We start from the raw sequence: 18,852 nt of genomic DNA, 5'->3' as shown, positions 1-18,852 counted from the left end.
CTAATTTGACGGGACAAAATTGTCCGACGGAAAGTAAGCCGACCTAGCCGACTAACATTTCACGCGCATCGTTTTACCACTATAGTCATTTACGCCTGGCACCAAAAAAAAACATTTATAAGTTTTTGAAAAGATTTGCTGTACTTGGTTGAGAACGAGCATAATTTGTCAAACTTGTCAGGTATATAGACATCATGCGAGAGGACAAATGCATCATGTCATCAAAAAAGCTGTCGCATTATGATTATGCGGCTAGTGGACATTTGACGTGCAACAACTATAGTTAGATTATTTTAGAATTTTACAATGATTGATCTGATATCACAGCATTTGAGCAGTGTAGTGTGATCCAGCTTTTTAAGCATACACCTGTTAAATAGGCTATTGATCATGTCATCACCCGAGTCAAATCAAAGCAGCGTTATATTTCCCCTCAAATGTTGAAACAACTAAATAACAACATAAATAAAGTAATCAATGTGTCATAGTAATAGAAATGTCCAATCGCCGAACAACCCATCGTTGTTTCAGCGTTGGAGCGTACCTCTACGTTACTTGACACCATCAAGTGGCGTTAATAACATGGATAAAGGGGCCTGAGATGTGAATAACTTCTCATTTAGTGGGCTACAGAATGACAATGGTTGCCATAACGAATTGCTTATATATAGCGAAATACCAAGCTACGGCTGTCTGAATTATTGCTATTCTATATTCCCCTTGACACGCGAATAGTTTGTTGCATCCATTGTTTGTACCCAAGTTACTCGGAGTAAAGTCAAATCATCTTCAATTTATCGCCAAGCCTGTTCAAGTTTGAGTAATATTACGAAAGGTCGAGTACAAGACCAAGTCACAAATTTCAGTCATGAATCACCTGCCTGTCATGTTTTATCACAATTAATAGGCAATGTATCGTATCTGATCTTCCACCGCATGGTTGCTTTTGAAAGGGATGCGTTCGTGTAGTATAAATAATATTCTTCCGGTTTTTCCAGCGATTTAAGAGTGAATTATAACTTTTCAGATCAGAAAAAAGATATGCGGAACTCAAACATTGTCACATAATTGACAACCCAAAATACTGACACGGACCGCACCAAATAGCCTCGCGGACCGCGTGTATGAGACCACTGGTCTATACTGCAGTTGAACGGCGGATTACTGAATTGATACATTAATCGCGTATTTACCCACCTGTGCAATGGTATTTATTTTAAACTGTTAGTTTCAAGCAATGCGACAAATATTAGCATTTAATGAATTTATCTACGTAATGTACTTCGATCAATGGCTGTTGCTGTTGGAGTCAGTGAGACATCTGTGTCCTATCAAAGTTGTCAATTACATATATGAACAATGACTTCACCCCTGATCTGCTGTATTGTGTTCTTCCCGTATCCGAATTTTCATTCACGTAACAGCCACGGGCTTAGTGATGTAGCAGTCATCGGATTCGATTACAATTCGGCAACATTGAACGGTAAGCTTTATTGGAAGACTATCTTAAACTATAAAAGTCCTGGAATGTTATATATATGCATTAGGGTTGTCCATAATTTGGAAAATCTCAAAAATGATCCATATCCAATATCCATGTATCATTCCGATTCATGATTTCGTGACTAAGTCTTCTCGCCGGTCTATGGTCGCTGGCACACCCACTCTTCACCAGCTACTTCCGAACGCTTTTAGCCAAATCCTAACGACTTTTTCTGTGAGCTTATTGCAGGCTCATTGACGCTTTTGTTATCAATAATCTAGAGCAGTGCTTTTCAACTTTTTTGAGCTTCATTCGCACATTTTTTGTACAATAAATTTCATTCGCACAAACTATCCGAAAATTGTTGATATGGGATAGTTGGAAACCTCGAAATAGTCGGTTCAACAGGTATAGTACGTAAATATAGGTCATTGGTACGGAATGATGATGATGAACGCCGACCGAAAAAGTTGTAGTCCTGGTTAAAGATATTTTTGGTCCGTATATGACAAGGGTTTGGCCTATTTCGCCAAAGGAGCTATATTTACCCTTCATTTTCAATTATGAATATCAATCCACTATGACGTCACAATTGAATATACGTGACTTCATGGCTTCCCAGCGGTCGGGATCCTTTTTCGACCGAAGAGTCATATTGGCCCAATATTTTCAACTGTAACTCCGAAACAGCCATACATGTAAATCAACTGCTACGTCACAATTGAAAATTCGTGACGTATTTGGGGCACTAATATATGGAATTCGTAGTGAGCGCCATATGTTCTCTGCCAATATGCGTAGGTGGAGGCGTGGAGCCAAACATGGTCACTGCAGCAGTACATATCTCCTTCAGGGTTCAGTGCCTTAAATGTCGCCAAGGATAAATGAAGGAAAAATTTAAAACGTTCAATATTATTGGTATTGTCTATCGATGCTTATGAAAGACTAGATTTTGAACATTATTATTCCCACAATCACGGGATTTTCATATTTATTGTTCGAAAATAAATCGCGAAACGAGAGGTAAGACACATATGAAACATAGACGGGCCAAGCCTTGCCTGTGATAGTGCAAATCATCGTAAATCTAATCTATATTCACTGAGAGTAACCAAATGTGATTGTCGCGCTGATTCAAAAATCTACATATTGATCGACTTCTGAATCATTCGGCGTAACATAACTACATTTCTACGGTGGTACTAGAAAGCTATACTCACCAATCAGGAACATGGATAGCTATGGCGTTGTTTTTAATTTGAATTTGTAATTGTGAATGTCACTTCCAAGGCAGTTTATCTCTCGGTGTAGATCAGTACGACACTGTGTATTGGAAAACTGCATGGCCCCACAAGCGTCGCCATATGTTGTCTATTATCTATGAGTCTATCATCATGATCATTCAAGACAGATATAATTCGCGAGTGGAATTAACCGCCGACGCGAAAGCAACTTAGACCAGGGGAATTTGAATAAAGGGGTACAAGCCCCACTGTCTTGACCCCCCAAATACATGTTTATGCTGCCATGAGAATATTTATTCTGGCCGTCATGCAAATTTACTCACAAGTTGCTGAAATATTGATAAATTTGGTACAAAATTCAACATTTGTCGAAGAGCCATATCTTATATCCAGAAGAGCCATGTATGGCTCGCGAGCCATAGGTTCCCGACCGCTGGCCTGGAACAATAAATAAAAAGAACGTGTTTTAAACAAGGATCATGATATAAACATGTTCGTTTTGAATTGATTTTTGTTTTGAACACAACCCTAGCTGTATGGTACATAAATCCGGTACCGCATCCCTCCCAATGAGTTAAATGAGTCAATTACATTATTTCCTATGAGTATGATATGGAATCGGTGTGTGCAAAATTCGATACCAGGAAGTACTGACCGCCTGATTTATAGCGTTCTGAACATAATCATCATCATCATCATCATTGGTTTATTGGCAATTTTTATCAGTTTAATACACCACATAAATGAAATAAAAAGATGGGAAGGTGTCGAAGCGACTTGGAGTAGTCCATGGAATCAGACACCCACCTTGGTCTACGCCAGTGGTTCCCAACGTGGGCGATATCGCCCCCCAGGGGGCGATTTGGCGGTCCAGGGGGGCGAAAATGACGAAGGGGGCGATAGGGGGCGAAAATGGACAAAGGGGGCGACAGGGGGCGAAAATAGCGAAGAGAGCGATAGGGGGGCGATGACGCGTCAAAGCGGCTGACCTTTTTTTTGTTTAGTCAACCCACGGAGATTTAGTTGCAAAAAAGTGTAAAATTCGACATCGAGCGAAAAAGTTGACCTTTTTTTTTAGTCAACCCGCCGGTGATTACAGTTGGTATGCTCTTTTTTCGGTACACAAAATTTGGGGGGCGATGATCGTTGTTGAGCTTGATAAGGGGGGCGATGGGTCGAAAAAGGTTGAGAACCACTGGTCTAGGCAATGTAAAGAGGAGGCATGCACACTGAATGAAAAGTAAAGAAGATAGTATAGAAAAATAAAGCGACAAGAAATGGAGCGGCATGCATGGAAAGCGAGATCGATAGGTCAGTCGTGGTCCGGTAATCTTGAGGATGGACTAGTATTTTTTAGTAGTAGGCCAGTGGTTCCCAACCTTTTTATGCTAATTCCCCACTTCCGAATTATTCCGAGCCTTCATTCCCCACCTAAAATCTTTTTATCCATATCCACCCTAATGCTACCTCCAATAACATTGGTAATTGTTAGGATTCCCGGGAATGATCAGCACACAATAAAATCAACATAGCAGGGAACCGTAAACGCAACCCCGTAAATATGTATCTATACCCAGACGCGCAGCCAGCAGAAAAATAGTAGGGGTTTGAAAATCTTCCAAATGCGCGGGGTAGCATCAATTTACATACGTAAATGCCGAATAATACATGGGTCAGATAAACTTCCTGATGTTGACGAACTCGTGCGTGCGATATATATATAAGCCGCCGTAAACTACACTTTCGCACAGTACTAAAAAAACTTGAAATATCATAAATATGTAATTTCATTTGTAACGAGTCAGGATGTGCTATCAATTAGCAAGTCCATGATCTCCCTTGCATACATGTTCAGCAATATGAGCTCTTATTACAACGAAGCAGAATTTTTCTATCACTATGGTTCGAGACCGATGATGGTGTGCAAATGAATAAAAACATTTGCTGGAGATCGTTCGTCGCTATCCAGGCGATTCTCGCTAGTTGGATGCACTGATATTATGAATCGCTGAATTGCAAATGAGCTAAGAAAAATTCGAGATACGATCGGCATTTCAAAACGACATTTAATAAAGGAAAATATTAACATAAAGATTTTTGCAAAAGTGATTCTATTCCCCACCAGAAACCCCGAAATTCCCCACTAGTGGGGAATTCCCCACCGTTTGGGAACCACTGTAGTAGGCTAATTGCTTGTATTTCGACTCGAATGTGGACATGCTCGTCGACTGTCGGATGACCGGCGGGATACTGTTCCACACATCAGGTCCGGCATATTTGATAGAGCGATGATCTGTTCGGTCGATCATTTGATATTTGGACGACGTGGAATGAAATAGAAATGTGTATTGCCATATTGCCATTGTCACTTTCTATTAAGAATACCCTTAATCAGTATTTGGATTCCATATCTCGTAAACACATCAGTTCTGGCACTTGCCTTGTGGATTTGGGATAGCATTGATGTCATACGTCTGTATTGCATATTGATTAACATTGTTTTCGAACAAAAAATACCGACTGAAGCTTGCCTTCGCTTGCGTTGCCACATTTGGCCCCATCAAAATTGTCAAAGCTTTCAATTACATCGATAATTATCACTGTGAAGATGAATTACGAAAATGAGCAATCGAGTCAAATGTAGAATTAACACCGTAAATGCGGAACCGTTATGCAACATCCACTGAACAAATCCATTCAGAAAGCGGATACGAGAAACGGTGGTTGCATATCGCAAATATTTAAAACAGGGTTGTTATACTAAGTCACAAGGATCCAAGTCACAAGTCAATCTCACTTTTATAGTTTTGACTAAAGTCAAGTCGAGTCATTTTCAATTGACCACCGAGTCAAGTCCGAGTCCAAGTCAGTGGCTAGAGGGTCGAGTCCGGGTCATGGTATTATGACTCGAGTCCAAGTCCAAGCCATTGTGTTGATTGCTCAGTTACCTGTTAAAGTCTTGTTAGACCCACTTTTTATAACTTTGTTTAGTGATATCGAATGGTTCGCATTTATAATATACTCATTTTCCTCACTTTTAACAGTTTCTGGTCGCATTTTCAAGCACCAGTACCAATATACGAAATGCAAATAGTTTGGCTACTTTACTAATCTTCGAAATTACAATGAAATGTCGGTCTTGTCCGTTTGAGTCTCGAGTCATATGACTTGGTTCGAGTCATGCGCAATGACTCGAGTCCAAGTCGAGTCAATACACAGATTGACTCGTGTCGATTCGAGTCATTTCCGTATTTTGAGAAAATGACTCGAGTCAAGTCGCGTCATCAGAAAATCGTGACTCGAGTCGGACTCGAGTTATTACAACCCTGATTTAAAACTATAGCAACATACAGGAGAACGTGTGACCGCTCGAAAGCGAATATTTAATGGCAGGTAGTATTCATGGAGCAACCAAATCAGAAATAATAATGTCCTATAGGGCAAAGTACTGCCACAAGTACAAAAAGAGTTGAGCCTGTTCCACTCGTGTAACTCGCGTTAACATTATACATGATCCCTATATTTGCGGATCAGGCCGAAGTCCAAGTTCGCATCCAGTATAGGTATGCTGTTCGTATGAATAATGTAGGACCAGTATCGATTACAACGCCTTGACATGTGTGATAAGTTGTAGGAGTTTAATGAATAATTCAACATCCGAACATCAATGTTTAGATAGAAGGTTGAAACGTATATATTATGCTATCGCCACCAATACGACGCGTACCAGACACGTTTTCGAAGGCATTATAAATGATCCCGAGTCAAATATTCTCTGCAGTGAATTGACTTCACTTTTGAAATATGGAATCGGGTCAATGACAATATCACTTCAACGCATATGATTGTCAAAATGCCTTCTGCATCAAGCGTTGAGGATTGTAGGTGAGTTTGCATCCATTTGCACCGCATTCCCATTTGAATGGTCGTAAGACGGTGGTTCCGCCTTTTATTCGGTGAAGCTGTTGTATTGGTGTCGATGGCTGAACACTTGCGCTAGGCCGCTGCTTTGTGAATATCCCTGAACCGATATCTGCTGCAAGTTTGACATCGTGACAGGACCATCGAGACCATGGACATACTGCGGTGGCTGCGGGTAAGACGCGTTTGAATGCGCAGGCGCGTAAGCAACCGGTTGGGTAACTCTCGATTTTCTGTTGCAGCATAGCACGCCGCCACAAAACGCGGCGTGAATAATTGTGATAATCATTGATGCGAGATTCAGCAGCGTTATAGTCACATGGAGCACGACCAGCCAAGGCGAATAATAAGACAAACCGGCCGAAAAGCCTGATACGAAGGACGCTGAAAACGTGACGCACGCAGTAACAATCGCCATACTCAGATTACCAATGTACATGCACCTAGCTGGGTCACACTTGATGCGAACACCCAAACTCCCGGCGACAATGACAAATACCCCTCCCCATATGCCTGGCGATGAGTATGGAAACGGGTTTCTGACCCGGTACGAAGCGTGGACAGAGTATCGCCATTGTTCGCGTTTCGTGATTGACAGAGCGATTATGGTTAAGACAACGGAAAATACCCCCATCAGTATTTCTGCTATGCCAAGTCCAAATATCGCGGCTTTCTTTTTCAATCGTGGATCATTCTCAGTTCCGGGTCCGCTGGATTCCGGCATTGAAGTTGCAATCATACTTCGTGATGTTTTTTCAGCACAGCTTTCAACCATAAACTGCGTTACGTGCTGGGACATTGCCGGCTGTTGCGGAGTTGCTGAAGTCGCCATAACACCATTATAAGTATTCTTCTGCTATATCAACGAAATTATTGCTTAATAAGACGGGAAATATATAATTACGACGGCCAGTATATTGAATCGACAGCGCTCAAAAATTCGAAGTGGCGATCTGTGCGATACTGGTCTTTATGTATACAACAGGATGTAGGAGACTGCGTTATCGTAGCGTCACGTGATATCGTTTTAGATATGACGCGCTTCCAACACGAGACATCGCTTTTACGGCGAACGCAAAGTATTCACGATACAAGATTTACTACATGGATCTTTGTATTTGCTGAAGTTTGCGCCGCGACAAATTCTTCATGAAAATTGGTGTACCGTATGTATTGTGTAAACATATTTACGCAATGCTGTACGTCCTACAGTGTAGGACATCTATAAGGCCTCATAATACCATTCAATAAATCAAAGCAGCTAAGCACGTATTCGTTCATTCACAACCGCTCCTATAGCCATCCTTTCTTCGCGGTTTCCTTCATGAACAATGAACATATACGCCTGTACTCAAATTAGGGATTTAATAACCTTCCGATATACCAGTTCAATCACATTATACGAATCATAGCTAGGGTCCCAAAGGGGCCGGCTGCCCATCCAACAAGTGGCTGCTGAAGATATCTGGCGTCCTAAACATAGAAGATATGCGGAAACTAGAAATCGCCAAGTTTATGTATCAGTTCCACTGCGGTCGTTGCCCCGAATATTTCAATGACTTCTTTACCTCGGAATCAAAAGCGCACAAGTACAACACACGCGCGTCCACGTCGTCCAAATATCATATGATCGACCGAAAAGATCATCGCTCTGTCAAATATGCCGAACCTGATGTATGGAACAGTATCCCGCCAGCCATCCGACAGTCGACGAGCATGTCCACATTCGAGTCGAAATACAAGCAATTACTACTAAATAAATACAGTCCATCCTCAAAATGACTGGACCACGACTGACCTATCGATCTCGCTTCCCATGACATGGCGCCCTATTTCTTTCTTTATTTTTTCTATACTATCTTTACTTTTATTCAGTGTGCATGCCTTCTCTTTACTTCGCCTAGACCAGGGGTTCTCAGCTCTTTTTTGGCCGTGGCCCATTTTCCGATTTAAAAATGTGCTCTGGCCCACCTGATATCTTGGAGTCATAATCCTGTTTAATTCGTTGGCATGGACACCGCCGATATGCATATTTCTCTAAAATATGCGCTTTTTGCTCTAACTGATGCTATTTAAATCTCGATCTCCCGGGATATGAAATCGTGCAAAGCGCGAAAAAGAAAATTCAAGTCGAATAAATACCGTTCAACAATCGACCAACGAAATAATCTTGGGCCCCTTCGAGCTCCCCCAATTGAGGATGTGGGTGCGGCGGTTACGGCCCTGGTAGATCATAAGGTAAAACTTCTAAGTAGATTATTTTCGTCCGCTGCTCCATTCGCGTCGCGAAACACAATGATCAGATCCCCGCACTGTGTGATTGGGACTTTAGTGATACTATTGTGAGGAATATTATATTCATTCTGGGCCAGCATCGAACAATTCATTGGTGAATGGGGTACTACAGAGAAGTAGAGAAATATTTTTCAATATGCATGATGTACTTTGCGTGTCTGGTACCAAAACAACTGAAGTTGCGATTTCAAAATATTCAATCCAATGATACAATGAATTCATGTGACTCTTTCAGTATGTACTTGTAGATGTTTTCCAGGCCGGACAGTTTAAACTGACTTCAAATATTAATGCGCTCCGATAATTCCTCAATCCATTAAGATTCGTTGTTGCGGTGGTGCAGAATACCTCCGCCAGAAGTTGTTAATAATTTGCAATTATGGCTATGTTTAGCTTGCAATAATACGGCCTGCCGAAGTACAGTAAATCAGTACATCAATTGCACTTCATTGCGAGTTCATTGTATACCCCTTTCAACGGAATACGACTTATGACCATGCCGGAATACTTGGTTACTTCAGCATTATCTTCCAGTTATTATACACTTGGAATTATTTTAGTTGCTGATAGCCGTAGGTTGTCATAGCCAGTAGAAAAAGCAACCGTTTCTCCCTAACGTTTTCGATTTGTACATGCTGATTTCATGCGTGCCACTACGTCTGATCAGAGTCGGATGAAAAGCTTTATGTAGCCTACGTATAATTAGATAATACGAATATATTTTGTCGCGAATAACATAAGAAATATAACTAAACTTACATGAATTCTGAAATTTTCTAAATGGCTCTGTGGCCCACCTCAAAATGCTCTGTGGCCCACCAGTGGGCCATGGCCCACTCTTTGAAAACCCCTGGCCTAGCCCAAGGTGGGAGTCTGATTCCATACACTACTCCAAGTTGCTTCGACATCTTCCTGTCTTTTCATTGTATCGCATTTTGTGGCGTATTCATCTGATAAAAATTGCTAATAAACCAATGATGATGATGATGACCTGATGCGCCTCACAAAGTAACGTATCCACAAAGTAGGATTGTGGAGAAAAGATTTTTAAATTAGGGGACTTTCCTGAATTCGGTGGTTCTTTCAATTTAGTTAAAATCGGATCGAAATATAATTTCAATCTTCAACTTCAAGTCTTCAATCCCTCAACCTTTCCATATTACAAATGTGATTATAATAATTGCAGAAGTTTCAAATCTGATTTTGGTGCCAAATAAAAGTCCGTTCAGATATATATGTACGTCAGTGGGTAAGGTTACCCTTATTAAAGGGCTAGAATCGTAGACCCTAATCTGTGCCCCTGTTGTATGCGTTTATCGGTACAGTGTACCGACATTATATATTGTGGTAATATATTCGGCAAAGCTGTGTCACGGCATCTGACGGATACGCCCAAATGTATGGAAAACATAAATAAAGCCAACAGAAAGTTATTAAGGTCAGTATTAAAGCAGTCTGATTTTATTTCCATAGCACTTGATCTCTTCAAACACGATTTCGTTAAAATATATTTGAATATTGTAACTGGATAATTCTGCAACCGTCAGATCTCGTGTTTTCGATTGAGGCGCTTAGGACCATTGGCAGCCTTTTGTCATTATAGTATGAAGTTGAAGAGCCTACATATGTAGCAATGTTCCCTCTAATTTTTGACGAGCCTGCGCACACTCACAATCTCACTGCGCAGACCCTTGGGCAACAGTGCGTAACAACTAAAAAAAGGTCACCACTTCGGATTTTTTGTGTGCATCTTAGATTTTCTGTGCGCAGAGACGGTGTCAGCACTGCGCATTTGCGCAAGTGCGCAGCTTAGAGGAAACATTGAATTATGTAGTTATCATCAGGGCAAATTTTTGTTGCAGTCCGATCCGTGGAAAGTTGCGCACTTATTTTTCACAAAAGTTGCATGTATTTTTCACGAAAGTTGTGCTGAAAAGTTGCATTTACGGACAAGTTCCTTGAAATAATTAGGGCATGAGATACTCGAATCGATCCGAAACCAAGGCACTGTAGCAAAACTCGATGTTTGCGGCTTCAACAAAATGAATATCCTGAAAAAATTGACCCAGTGACAATATAATCTTTGGCGGTCTAGCCGCAATGTACGTCAAATCAGAAAGGACCTCAAATTTGGACGACAGTAAAATAGTCAAGCGAGATATTCATATACAGTGCCGAATATTTCCGGTAAAAAGTTAGTTGCATGAAAAACCGAAAACAAAGTTGCACAAAGTTGCATGAAAAAATGGAGAAAGGTTGCAAAAAGTTGCGATATACGATTCCCCCAAACAGCTTAAGACACCATCCTACATAACTTCTGAGCATTTAGGAAACTGCCGGAAGCTGTACAAAAAGTTGCAAAAACTTGCCCTAGTTATCATAATAGAAAAGCTACGTTGTTCCAATTCGACTACCAAATATCGCATTGCGTATTACATTCCTGTCATTTGTCGGCACTGATTCTTGGGTATCGATCACATGCGTTAGGCTTTGTTTTCACGGGGAGCGTGCATTCTCACGGCGAGCGAATGTCGTTGTTTATTTCTTTGCTTCACGCCTCGCTGGAGATTTCCGTTGACTCGCTCGTTCTCGCTCACTTTTTCACGTTCCCGCACGGTCCTGGCGCGTTTCGAGAACGTATCGCAACGAGAAATTTGCGAGCGTTGCTAGACAAGCAGACCTCTAGACCGCTATGGAAGTGGAATATAGTTGCGAACATTGCTGGAATGAATACCAGGAGAAAGTATTGGTGCTAGTAGCTGCGTATGTTTATTGTAAACATAAAAAAAGACAGAAGAGGAGATTCTGGGTTGGTGAAGATCTTCGAACCAGGGAACAAAAAGGTATATCTAAATTGAAAAAAGACAGAAGAGGAGATTCTGGGTTGGTGAAGATCTTCGAACCAGGGAACAAAAAGGTATATCTAAATTGTTGACCTTACCGGTACTTTTTCGTTGTTGCATCGGCAATGATTGTCAACTGAAATCATTCCGATATGGAATTCTATTATGGGCTTCGCAATGATGCTGGTCAATATTGCTAAATGATCTGCTACAAACAAATAATATTAGAAAAATATGTAAAATATTGCCCACAACCTATAAATGTGTATTAATTTGTATAATATACCGGTAATATATAAATTAGCGTTGGTGGCCAATTTCCTGTGAAATCTTACACAAAAAACGTGTTGACCAGTGTATCTTTCAGTGTATCTATCAGTGTATCTATCAGTGTATCTTTCTATTGCGTAGTAACAACATATTTTGAATTAATACCTTGATATACATATTCTCTTGATTTACAGGTGAATATCATATATTAGTGCCGGACTTGAGATTACACCGACCGGAAAAGTACCGGACATATTTTAGAATGCCAGCTGAAACATTCTATAAACTCCTTGATCATGTCAAAGAATCTATAACCAAGATTACAACAAACATGAGGAAGCCTATCAGTGCCGAAGAGCGCCTGGGAGTAACCCTGCAGTAAGTATATTGATTATTGATGTGATCATTGAAATTCTATTTTGGGAATTGGATGGAAGATTCTCTGTAAATTGTCGTGAGGGTGGGTAAAACGAATCACTAATTTTGAACCAGAGTAACTTGACAAGAGGCCAAGATTTTTGTTATTATGACAGAGTGGTTTATTGAAAGCTTGCAGATTAGCTTAAGAGATACTGAGGTTCGTTAGTAGGCTACTGTCCTAAATTGAATGATTTTTCATCATGTATGAATCGAATCAACGGGATGACCTCATTGTTGCTGTTGCGCTTTTCATTGCTAACTTCCAATGACAGTTCTTACTGGGAACCGACCTGTATGAGACTGATTTGTATTGGCTGTGATTCGATTTTGCTCATCCCTTTCCATTACTTGTTGCATATCATGGCCGTGTGAACGCGATTTTTTGCCGTGCTTTGAAATGTCAAGTCCTCAAATTTGAATTATATTTTACAGCTTTCTAGCTCACGGAGGATCCTATACAAATCTTGCAACAAGGTATAGAATGAGCAAGACAGTTTTGTCAAAAATTGTTCCTGAAACCTGCAAAGCCATTTGGGATGCTCTGCAGCCAATTGTGATGCCATCGCCAACCAAAGAATCATGGGCAAAGATTGCCAAGGAATTTGAAAGAAAACGTCAATTTCCCAGCTGCCTAGGAGCAGTAGATGGAAAACACATCCAAATCCGTGCACCAAAAAATTCAGGCTCCATGTATTTCAATTACAAAAAAACTTACAGTGTCGTACTTCTTGGCGTAGCCGATGCGAACTGTAAATTTGTTGTGGTAGATGTTGGTGGGTTCGGAAAGTGTCCTGATTCTCGGATCTTACAATCATCTAAATTTGGCAAAATGCTTTTTAATGAAGAGTTGGACTTGCCTTCAGATAAAGTTCTAGCTGGTCAGACTGAATCTGTTCCACCAGTGCTTATTGGGGACGAGGCGTTCCCTTTAAAGCGGAATCTACTCCATCCTTATTCCAGCTCTAATCTGGATGATAAGAAAAGGATTTTCAATTACAGACTTTCTCATGCGCGTCGAGTCGTTGAAATGGCGTTTGGCATATTGGTTGCTCGATTTAAAGTACTGTATGGACGCATTGATGCAGCACCTGAACATGTTGACACTATCGTCAAAGCAAGCACAGTCCTTCATAATTTTTTATGCGATGAGAAAATTGGTTTGCCTGAACCTACAGACAATGAAGAATCAGCAAACCTCGCTACAGACTTAACTAGGCTCCGGATAGTGGGGAGACCATACAGTTCTGAAGCTGCAAGAGTTCGCGCTGCCTATGCTGATTACTTCGTGGGTAGTGAAGGATCAGTGCCTTGGCAGTCAGATCATGTCTTTAGAACTTGATGGGACTGCTGATATAGGAGAGCAACACGTGTTTTGTGTTATGTTGCTGTTCAGTCTTACAGTTGTTTTTTACTATAATTTATTGTTGCCTTGCATGTTCCTGACATTTACGAATACACTGGTTTCTTAGTTTCACAAGATTTATTCAGAGTTAATTGAGACAGACGTGTCTAGTCGTTCGCTTCAATCTCCCCCTCCATTAGCTCTACCATGAGCTTTCATACTTGAACTTTAAATTTCATCTGCCTTTGAGGGCTCAAAGAGGATAGAGGGCTGGCCAAGCCCCGTAAAAAGACCATCGCAGCACTATTCTGCTCACATTGTTGCGGACGATCTGGAAAATGAAACATTTGATTTGATGAGCACTTACCGATGTGGTAAAAGTAGTTAATGTTGCTATTCAAGCTGAAGTTGAAGTAGTCCGTTTGGATAAGTAATGAAAATATGTGACAAATAGCACTACTTGAGTACTCTGAAAAGATAGAAGTAGCCTACTCCTGATGAATAGAGAACGCATAAGTTGGAAGACTCACTTAGACTGTTTATTGCTCCCAAAATTTGTGTCAAATCTTGGTCATCAGTTGTCTTGCGCTTCTTGGTTGACGGCTCAGGAGCAGCGAGTGGTGGTTCAGCTGTACCCTCTAGCAGAAACTCGTCATTCTGATCAGGACCCAGTGCCGAAAAATCCAATGTTGTATATTCTGGGTTAGCTATAGGTATAGGGTAGTAAATATGACGCGTCAAATTGATTTTTACTGAGCTTGAAAACTACGAACCTGGGAAGCCATCGGATAGAATTGAACATCCCGCATCTGAATGTTCATTGTCGGATATTGCACTAAAATTATTTCGAGAGTTGTATTACAAACGAATGCTGCAATCTTACTCCGACTGTACCTTGAATTCAGCACTACGGCACTTCGCTTACTGCTGAAATTCGAAGTAGTTCTGACAAAAAAAAATGAAATGATATCGATGGATATTATTGACATTTTTGCAAAGTCACTTTCTATTTGTCGTATGCGGACGCAGGAACTCGAGCCGCGGCATCATCTCCCACTCAGCGCAGCAGTTTCTTCCCGATCCAGACCGGTTGTTCTTCTTTTCTTTGTCCAACTCTCTTCGATATTTATCCCGTACTGCCCGCCATCTTTTCTTGCAATCTTCCACTGAAAGAAGCAAAACTTTGTATGCATACGGCGGTACCGTAGTGCGATAAAAGAAGCACTCACCAGTAGTTTTTAATGAATCGGCTATGTTTCTCCATGCATTATCCTTGCGAACTGTGTCCCTATACGCACTGATGCCCATGTTGTACAGACACTCATATGCCCTAATTTCCACAATTAATTGCTCTTCCTCCATCTTCCTTCAGGTCGCAGCTTCGTAGCAATACAACTTTCTCGCGCGCTTTTCTCGACTATTCTGCACCATTGTCTCGAACCGCGTGGTGGCGCCAGTGCTAGCGATCACTGTCACGGCATCAGTGAAAACGCAAGGCTCGTTCTCGCTACGGCTCGGCCGACTCACTCGCTCCCCGTGAAATCAAGGCCTTAGACACTAAACTGGGGATCGCAACCTTAATTTATTCATTTCCTTTCGAATCACGTGCCAAGAATTAGTTTGCATAAACATTAAGCACGGCGTTATAGACGCCGAGAGCTAATATGACGCATGCTTACCTTGTTTTCTAGCCTACGGCGGAAATATATTCGTAGTTCCGACATAGGTGGTTTTACCCGCGCCAACTTTGTCAGTTGTATCGTTATAGCTTAAATGTGGAACGATTATCTTAAACCCCGGGAAACACTGCTCTATAAACGGTGCATCACGAGTCGAGTTATTCGTTCGTCCGGCAAATCATTTTTCCAATCGACACGAACTTTGATAACGTAAAGCGAACATTTAAAATGCCACGCGAATTGTATGAAATCCCGTTGTTTGAAAATTTGTTTTTAGCCGTGAACGTTTCCGGAAAACTACCGTGTTCTGCAGAAATTTTACGCCGTACGTGATCAGTTCTCTTCGCATCCTAACTATACGTTGGGCTTGTCATCGATGGACATCGTGGCAACGAATGGCATCGAGACGACACGGTATCCACTTCAGTCGTGTTGTGGGATACCACACAGTATATACTGACGATACTGTTTCAGACGAAAGATTTCTGTGACTCTACGAACGGACCAGATTATAGAGCGGTGGTTCTAACTCTTTTAAGACCGAGACCCAAATATGAGTTTTAATTACATCACGCGATCCAAGCTTCACACATCAAAAAGAATACATTTTCGAAATTAGTATATAGTAAAACACGCAGCAACATTTGTACGCAACGCAAACATGCCTGACGCACGCGATTCGAAATTGGATCGCATTGTTTTCCTCCGGGGGCCGCATTTATACTGCATTTATACCGCTGACTATTACTCAGATTGCATGGACGGGAATATTCAGTGCCGAGCATTTTGACAAACGGACATATATATATCGAAGGCTTTGGCTAACCAGCGACGGTCAATTTTGAACAAGGTTTTATCGCTGCCGATCTTTCTGGAACGACACTCGGCCCGGTCGTATGTGGGCTAAATCATCATGACTTTCCGTGTCCCAGTGCGGAAATGGTTGGCTTACCAAATGCCTGTTTATCCATATTACCGTAACCGTTCGTTGCACACCCCACACTAAAACATCCCAACGGTTTCCGACGGTGTGTTTTCCAGAGAAAATAATGCTGGACGAATCTTCGGACCAAACCAATTTTTGTAATACAAAGGTCGGCCCATTTTCATGTTCAAGTAACGTTTTCTCTACGCGTCTCGCTCATTAGCTATAGTACCAAACACAGTGACATCGGATTGTACTAACTATTCACAGGAACTCGTGCTAAGAAATTTTTTTGTTGCAATATATTCAATCAATATTACGTGCATAGTAAAAGATCTCTCTGATGCAGTCGCGTCCCAGAATTAAACTCTTCGCGACCCATACTTTAAGAACCCCTGTTATATAGGATACTAATGCTCATGGATAGGACAACATTATTTCCATTATGACTAAGACGCAGACTAAGACATTCATATTGCAACCTTGACACCGGCAGTCATATGGTCTGTTGTGTAGTTTTCAAGGTGTTTCGACGTATATGGTGGTTCTGTACCTTTTGTTCTCCCCGATGCCTCTTTTAAACCATAACGGTATGTCACCCTGAACTGAATACAGAAACTGAACTGAAAATATGGTGGATAGTACAATTCCAAACGCTTTGCTTAGTTCTATTTACTGGGACTAATATATCATGGATCATAAATACAAATTAAATGGACTGAGACTTTCATGGAAACAGATTGGTCACTCCATATATATTATGCTCGAAGCATGACGGAAATTCTGGACTTTCCGCGAAAAAGGCTCTGCATTTTGGTGATTCTGTCTATCTCCAATCGGTAGAATATAATAATCCTTCCTGAGAAATTGGATTATCTACTTGAGTACTTCGAAAAGGTAAAGTACTTCGTTGTTGACCACTTCTGAGCGCACATTGGGAACTTTCGTTATTGAATTCTGTATGATTAATTGACTATGCGATCACGCATATCAAATGACGCCGCGGGGACTCGAGAAACATCGAACACTACGGAAAGGATCCCCAAGATAGGCTTTGTCGTATACTTAACCTTGGAACCGTTGGTGTTACATCATTGGAGTGCGCCATTGCTTTAGTATAGTGAAGACTTACGTAGTAAATGTTCGTGTTTAACTTAAACAGTGCTTTCCAACCCTTTTTAGTCTGTAACCCACTTTCCATTCAACCTTCCTTCGACCTACCATGAAATATTACAAGTAGCGGAAACGTAATTCAGCTCACAGTGCGTCGTCGTTGTTGTTTTGTGGTATTATTCGACTGCGATGGTCATTTACACCAGGCCAATATTCTTTAATTTGATTCCGTAGCCGCCAACTTGTAGCATGGCCCATTTCTAGACTTGTTTAAGACACCATTGACACAGATCAGAGGATGAGGAGGAGCCTAGATAAACAGTCTATACTTGATTCGACCTTGGTCGGACTGGAGCCAGCCACCGGTTGGTGTCGCATCTCTGGAACACCACGATTTCTCGCCACACATTGTGCAGTATCTTGCGTCGCGGCAACTGTTTTCTCATTGTAACACCAAATCGGACTAGATTGCTGCATTCCCGATCAACAGTTGCAAAGCCTTTGAAGGAGTGAATTAATTCCAATTTTCAGGCGTACATATTAAGGCACTGTCCAATTTCGCACTCCAATCAAAATGACTCTCCCGGAAATTTGGTTCAAAATAATTGCGAGCGCGGAAACATGGCCGGCGGCAATTATGGGCTCAAAAACAATTCAATTTGGAGAATGAGAAAATGTATTAGCTCGTCTCATCGCGAGAGGTGCTTGGCATATTGGATAGAAAACTACAACTTTTATAAAATCTTCGTCACTCACCTGAAATAGCTCTGCGACCCACCGGTTACGAAGCACTGGCTCAGATCTATTGCCACTTACCAATGGTGCGAATCCGGTATACGGCGCTGTCTCGTAAATAGTTTCAGTTTTACATCCATCCGAATGGATTAAAACGAGGCAAACACCTTAATTCTATTAGGGATATAAACCCCGTCTTGGAGAAGACTCAGTTTTCGTGTACAACACCAACACAGCACACAAATAGGCGGTGCACATGATCCTAGTCCAGTACAACCCTGGGGTATACATCTACCTGCACAGTACTGGCGTGCATTCCTCGTTCCGAGTCTGATCACTTTAGCGAGTTACGTCTTTACCGCGATTGCGCTAAAACGGTTTGCGGTATTCTAGACTCAAGGAGTGATTGGATGGCAAGCGAATTGCTTGGATTGAGCGAATGTCTTACAAATCAGGACTAAAGTGTCTGAATTCTCTCGCGCAAAAGTCATCTTGTCACCTCCCGCCCACAGCCGGAGCCAGCAGCGTCTTCTCTCAGTCGTAATTGGCATATATTTATGAATGATGATCCACATCCTCATG

At 41.4% G+C, this 18,852-nt stretch overlaps 2 protein-coding genes across 3 annotated transcripts; both read right to left on the bottom strand.

Moving 5' to 3' along the window:
* Positions 1–6,351: 6,351 nt before the first annotated feature.
* On the bottom strand, positions 6,352–7,578 carry LOC145436339 (uncharacterized). Its single transcript, XM_080313691.1, has one exon. It carries the CDS (start codon positions 7,478–7,480, stop codon positions 6,677–6,679), a length of 804 nt encoding a protein of 267 aa, XP_080169817.1. The 5' UTR covers positions 7,481–7,578; the 3' UTR covers positions 6,352–6,676.
* A 6,455-nt stretch (positions 7,579–14,033) lies between these two features.
* Positions 14,034–15,365, bottom strand: LOC145436338 (uncharacterized). 2 transcript variants are annotated; one of them, XM_080313690.1, is made up of 5 exons: positions 15,048–15,365; positions 14,713–14,984; positions 14,592–14,653; positions 14,349–14,525; positions 14,034–14,149 (listed from the first exon to the last, which is right to left on the bottom strand). In XM_080313690.1, exons 2-5 carry the CDS (start codon positions 14,805–14,807, stop codon positions 14,034–14,036), a joined length of 450 nt encoding a protein of 149 aa, XP_080169816.1. In that variant the 5' UTR covers positions 14,808–14,984; positions 15,048–15,365. The 2 variants fall into 2 exon arrangements, with proteins under 2 accessions (XP_080169816.1, XP_080169815.1); XM_080313689.1 differs by having other exon boundaries at positions 14,713–15,365.
* Between the last annotated feature and the right edge of the window lie 3,487 nt (positions 15,366–18,852).

This window comes from Botryllus schlosseri, chromosome 3 (genome assembly GCF_051294905.1).
Source record: "Botryllus schlosseri isolate E-star chromosome 3, Bs_hap1, whole genome shotgun sequence".
In the NCBI taxonomy this organism is placed as follows: Eukaryota; Metazoa; Chordata; class Ascidiacea; order Stolidobranchia; family Styelidae; genus Botryllus; species Botryllus schlosseri.
Note: the sequence above shows the minus strand (reverse complement) of the source record. Positions and strands in the feature narration are given on the sequence as shown.

Coding starts and splice junctions, on each gene's coding strand:
- LOC145436338 (XM_080313689.1), bottom strand. CDS start 14,807: ATGTCAATAATATCCATCGATATCATTTCATTTTTTTTTGTCAGAACT. Junction 14,526..14,591: donor TCTATCCGATGGCTTCCCAG/GTTCGTAGTTTT, acceptor CTATACCTATAG/CTAACCCAGAATATACAACA. Junction 14,150..14,348: donor GGGAGCAATAAACAGTCTAA/GTGAGTCTTCCA, acceptor TTCATTTTCCAG/ATCGTCCGCAACAATGTGAG.
- LOC145436339 (XM_080313691.1), bottom strand. CDS start 7,480: ATGGCGACTTCAGCAACTCCGCAACAGCCGGCAATGTCCCAGCACGTA.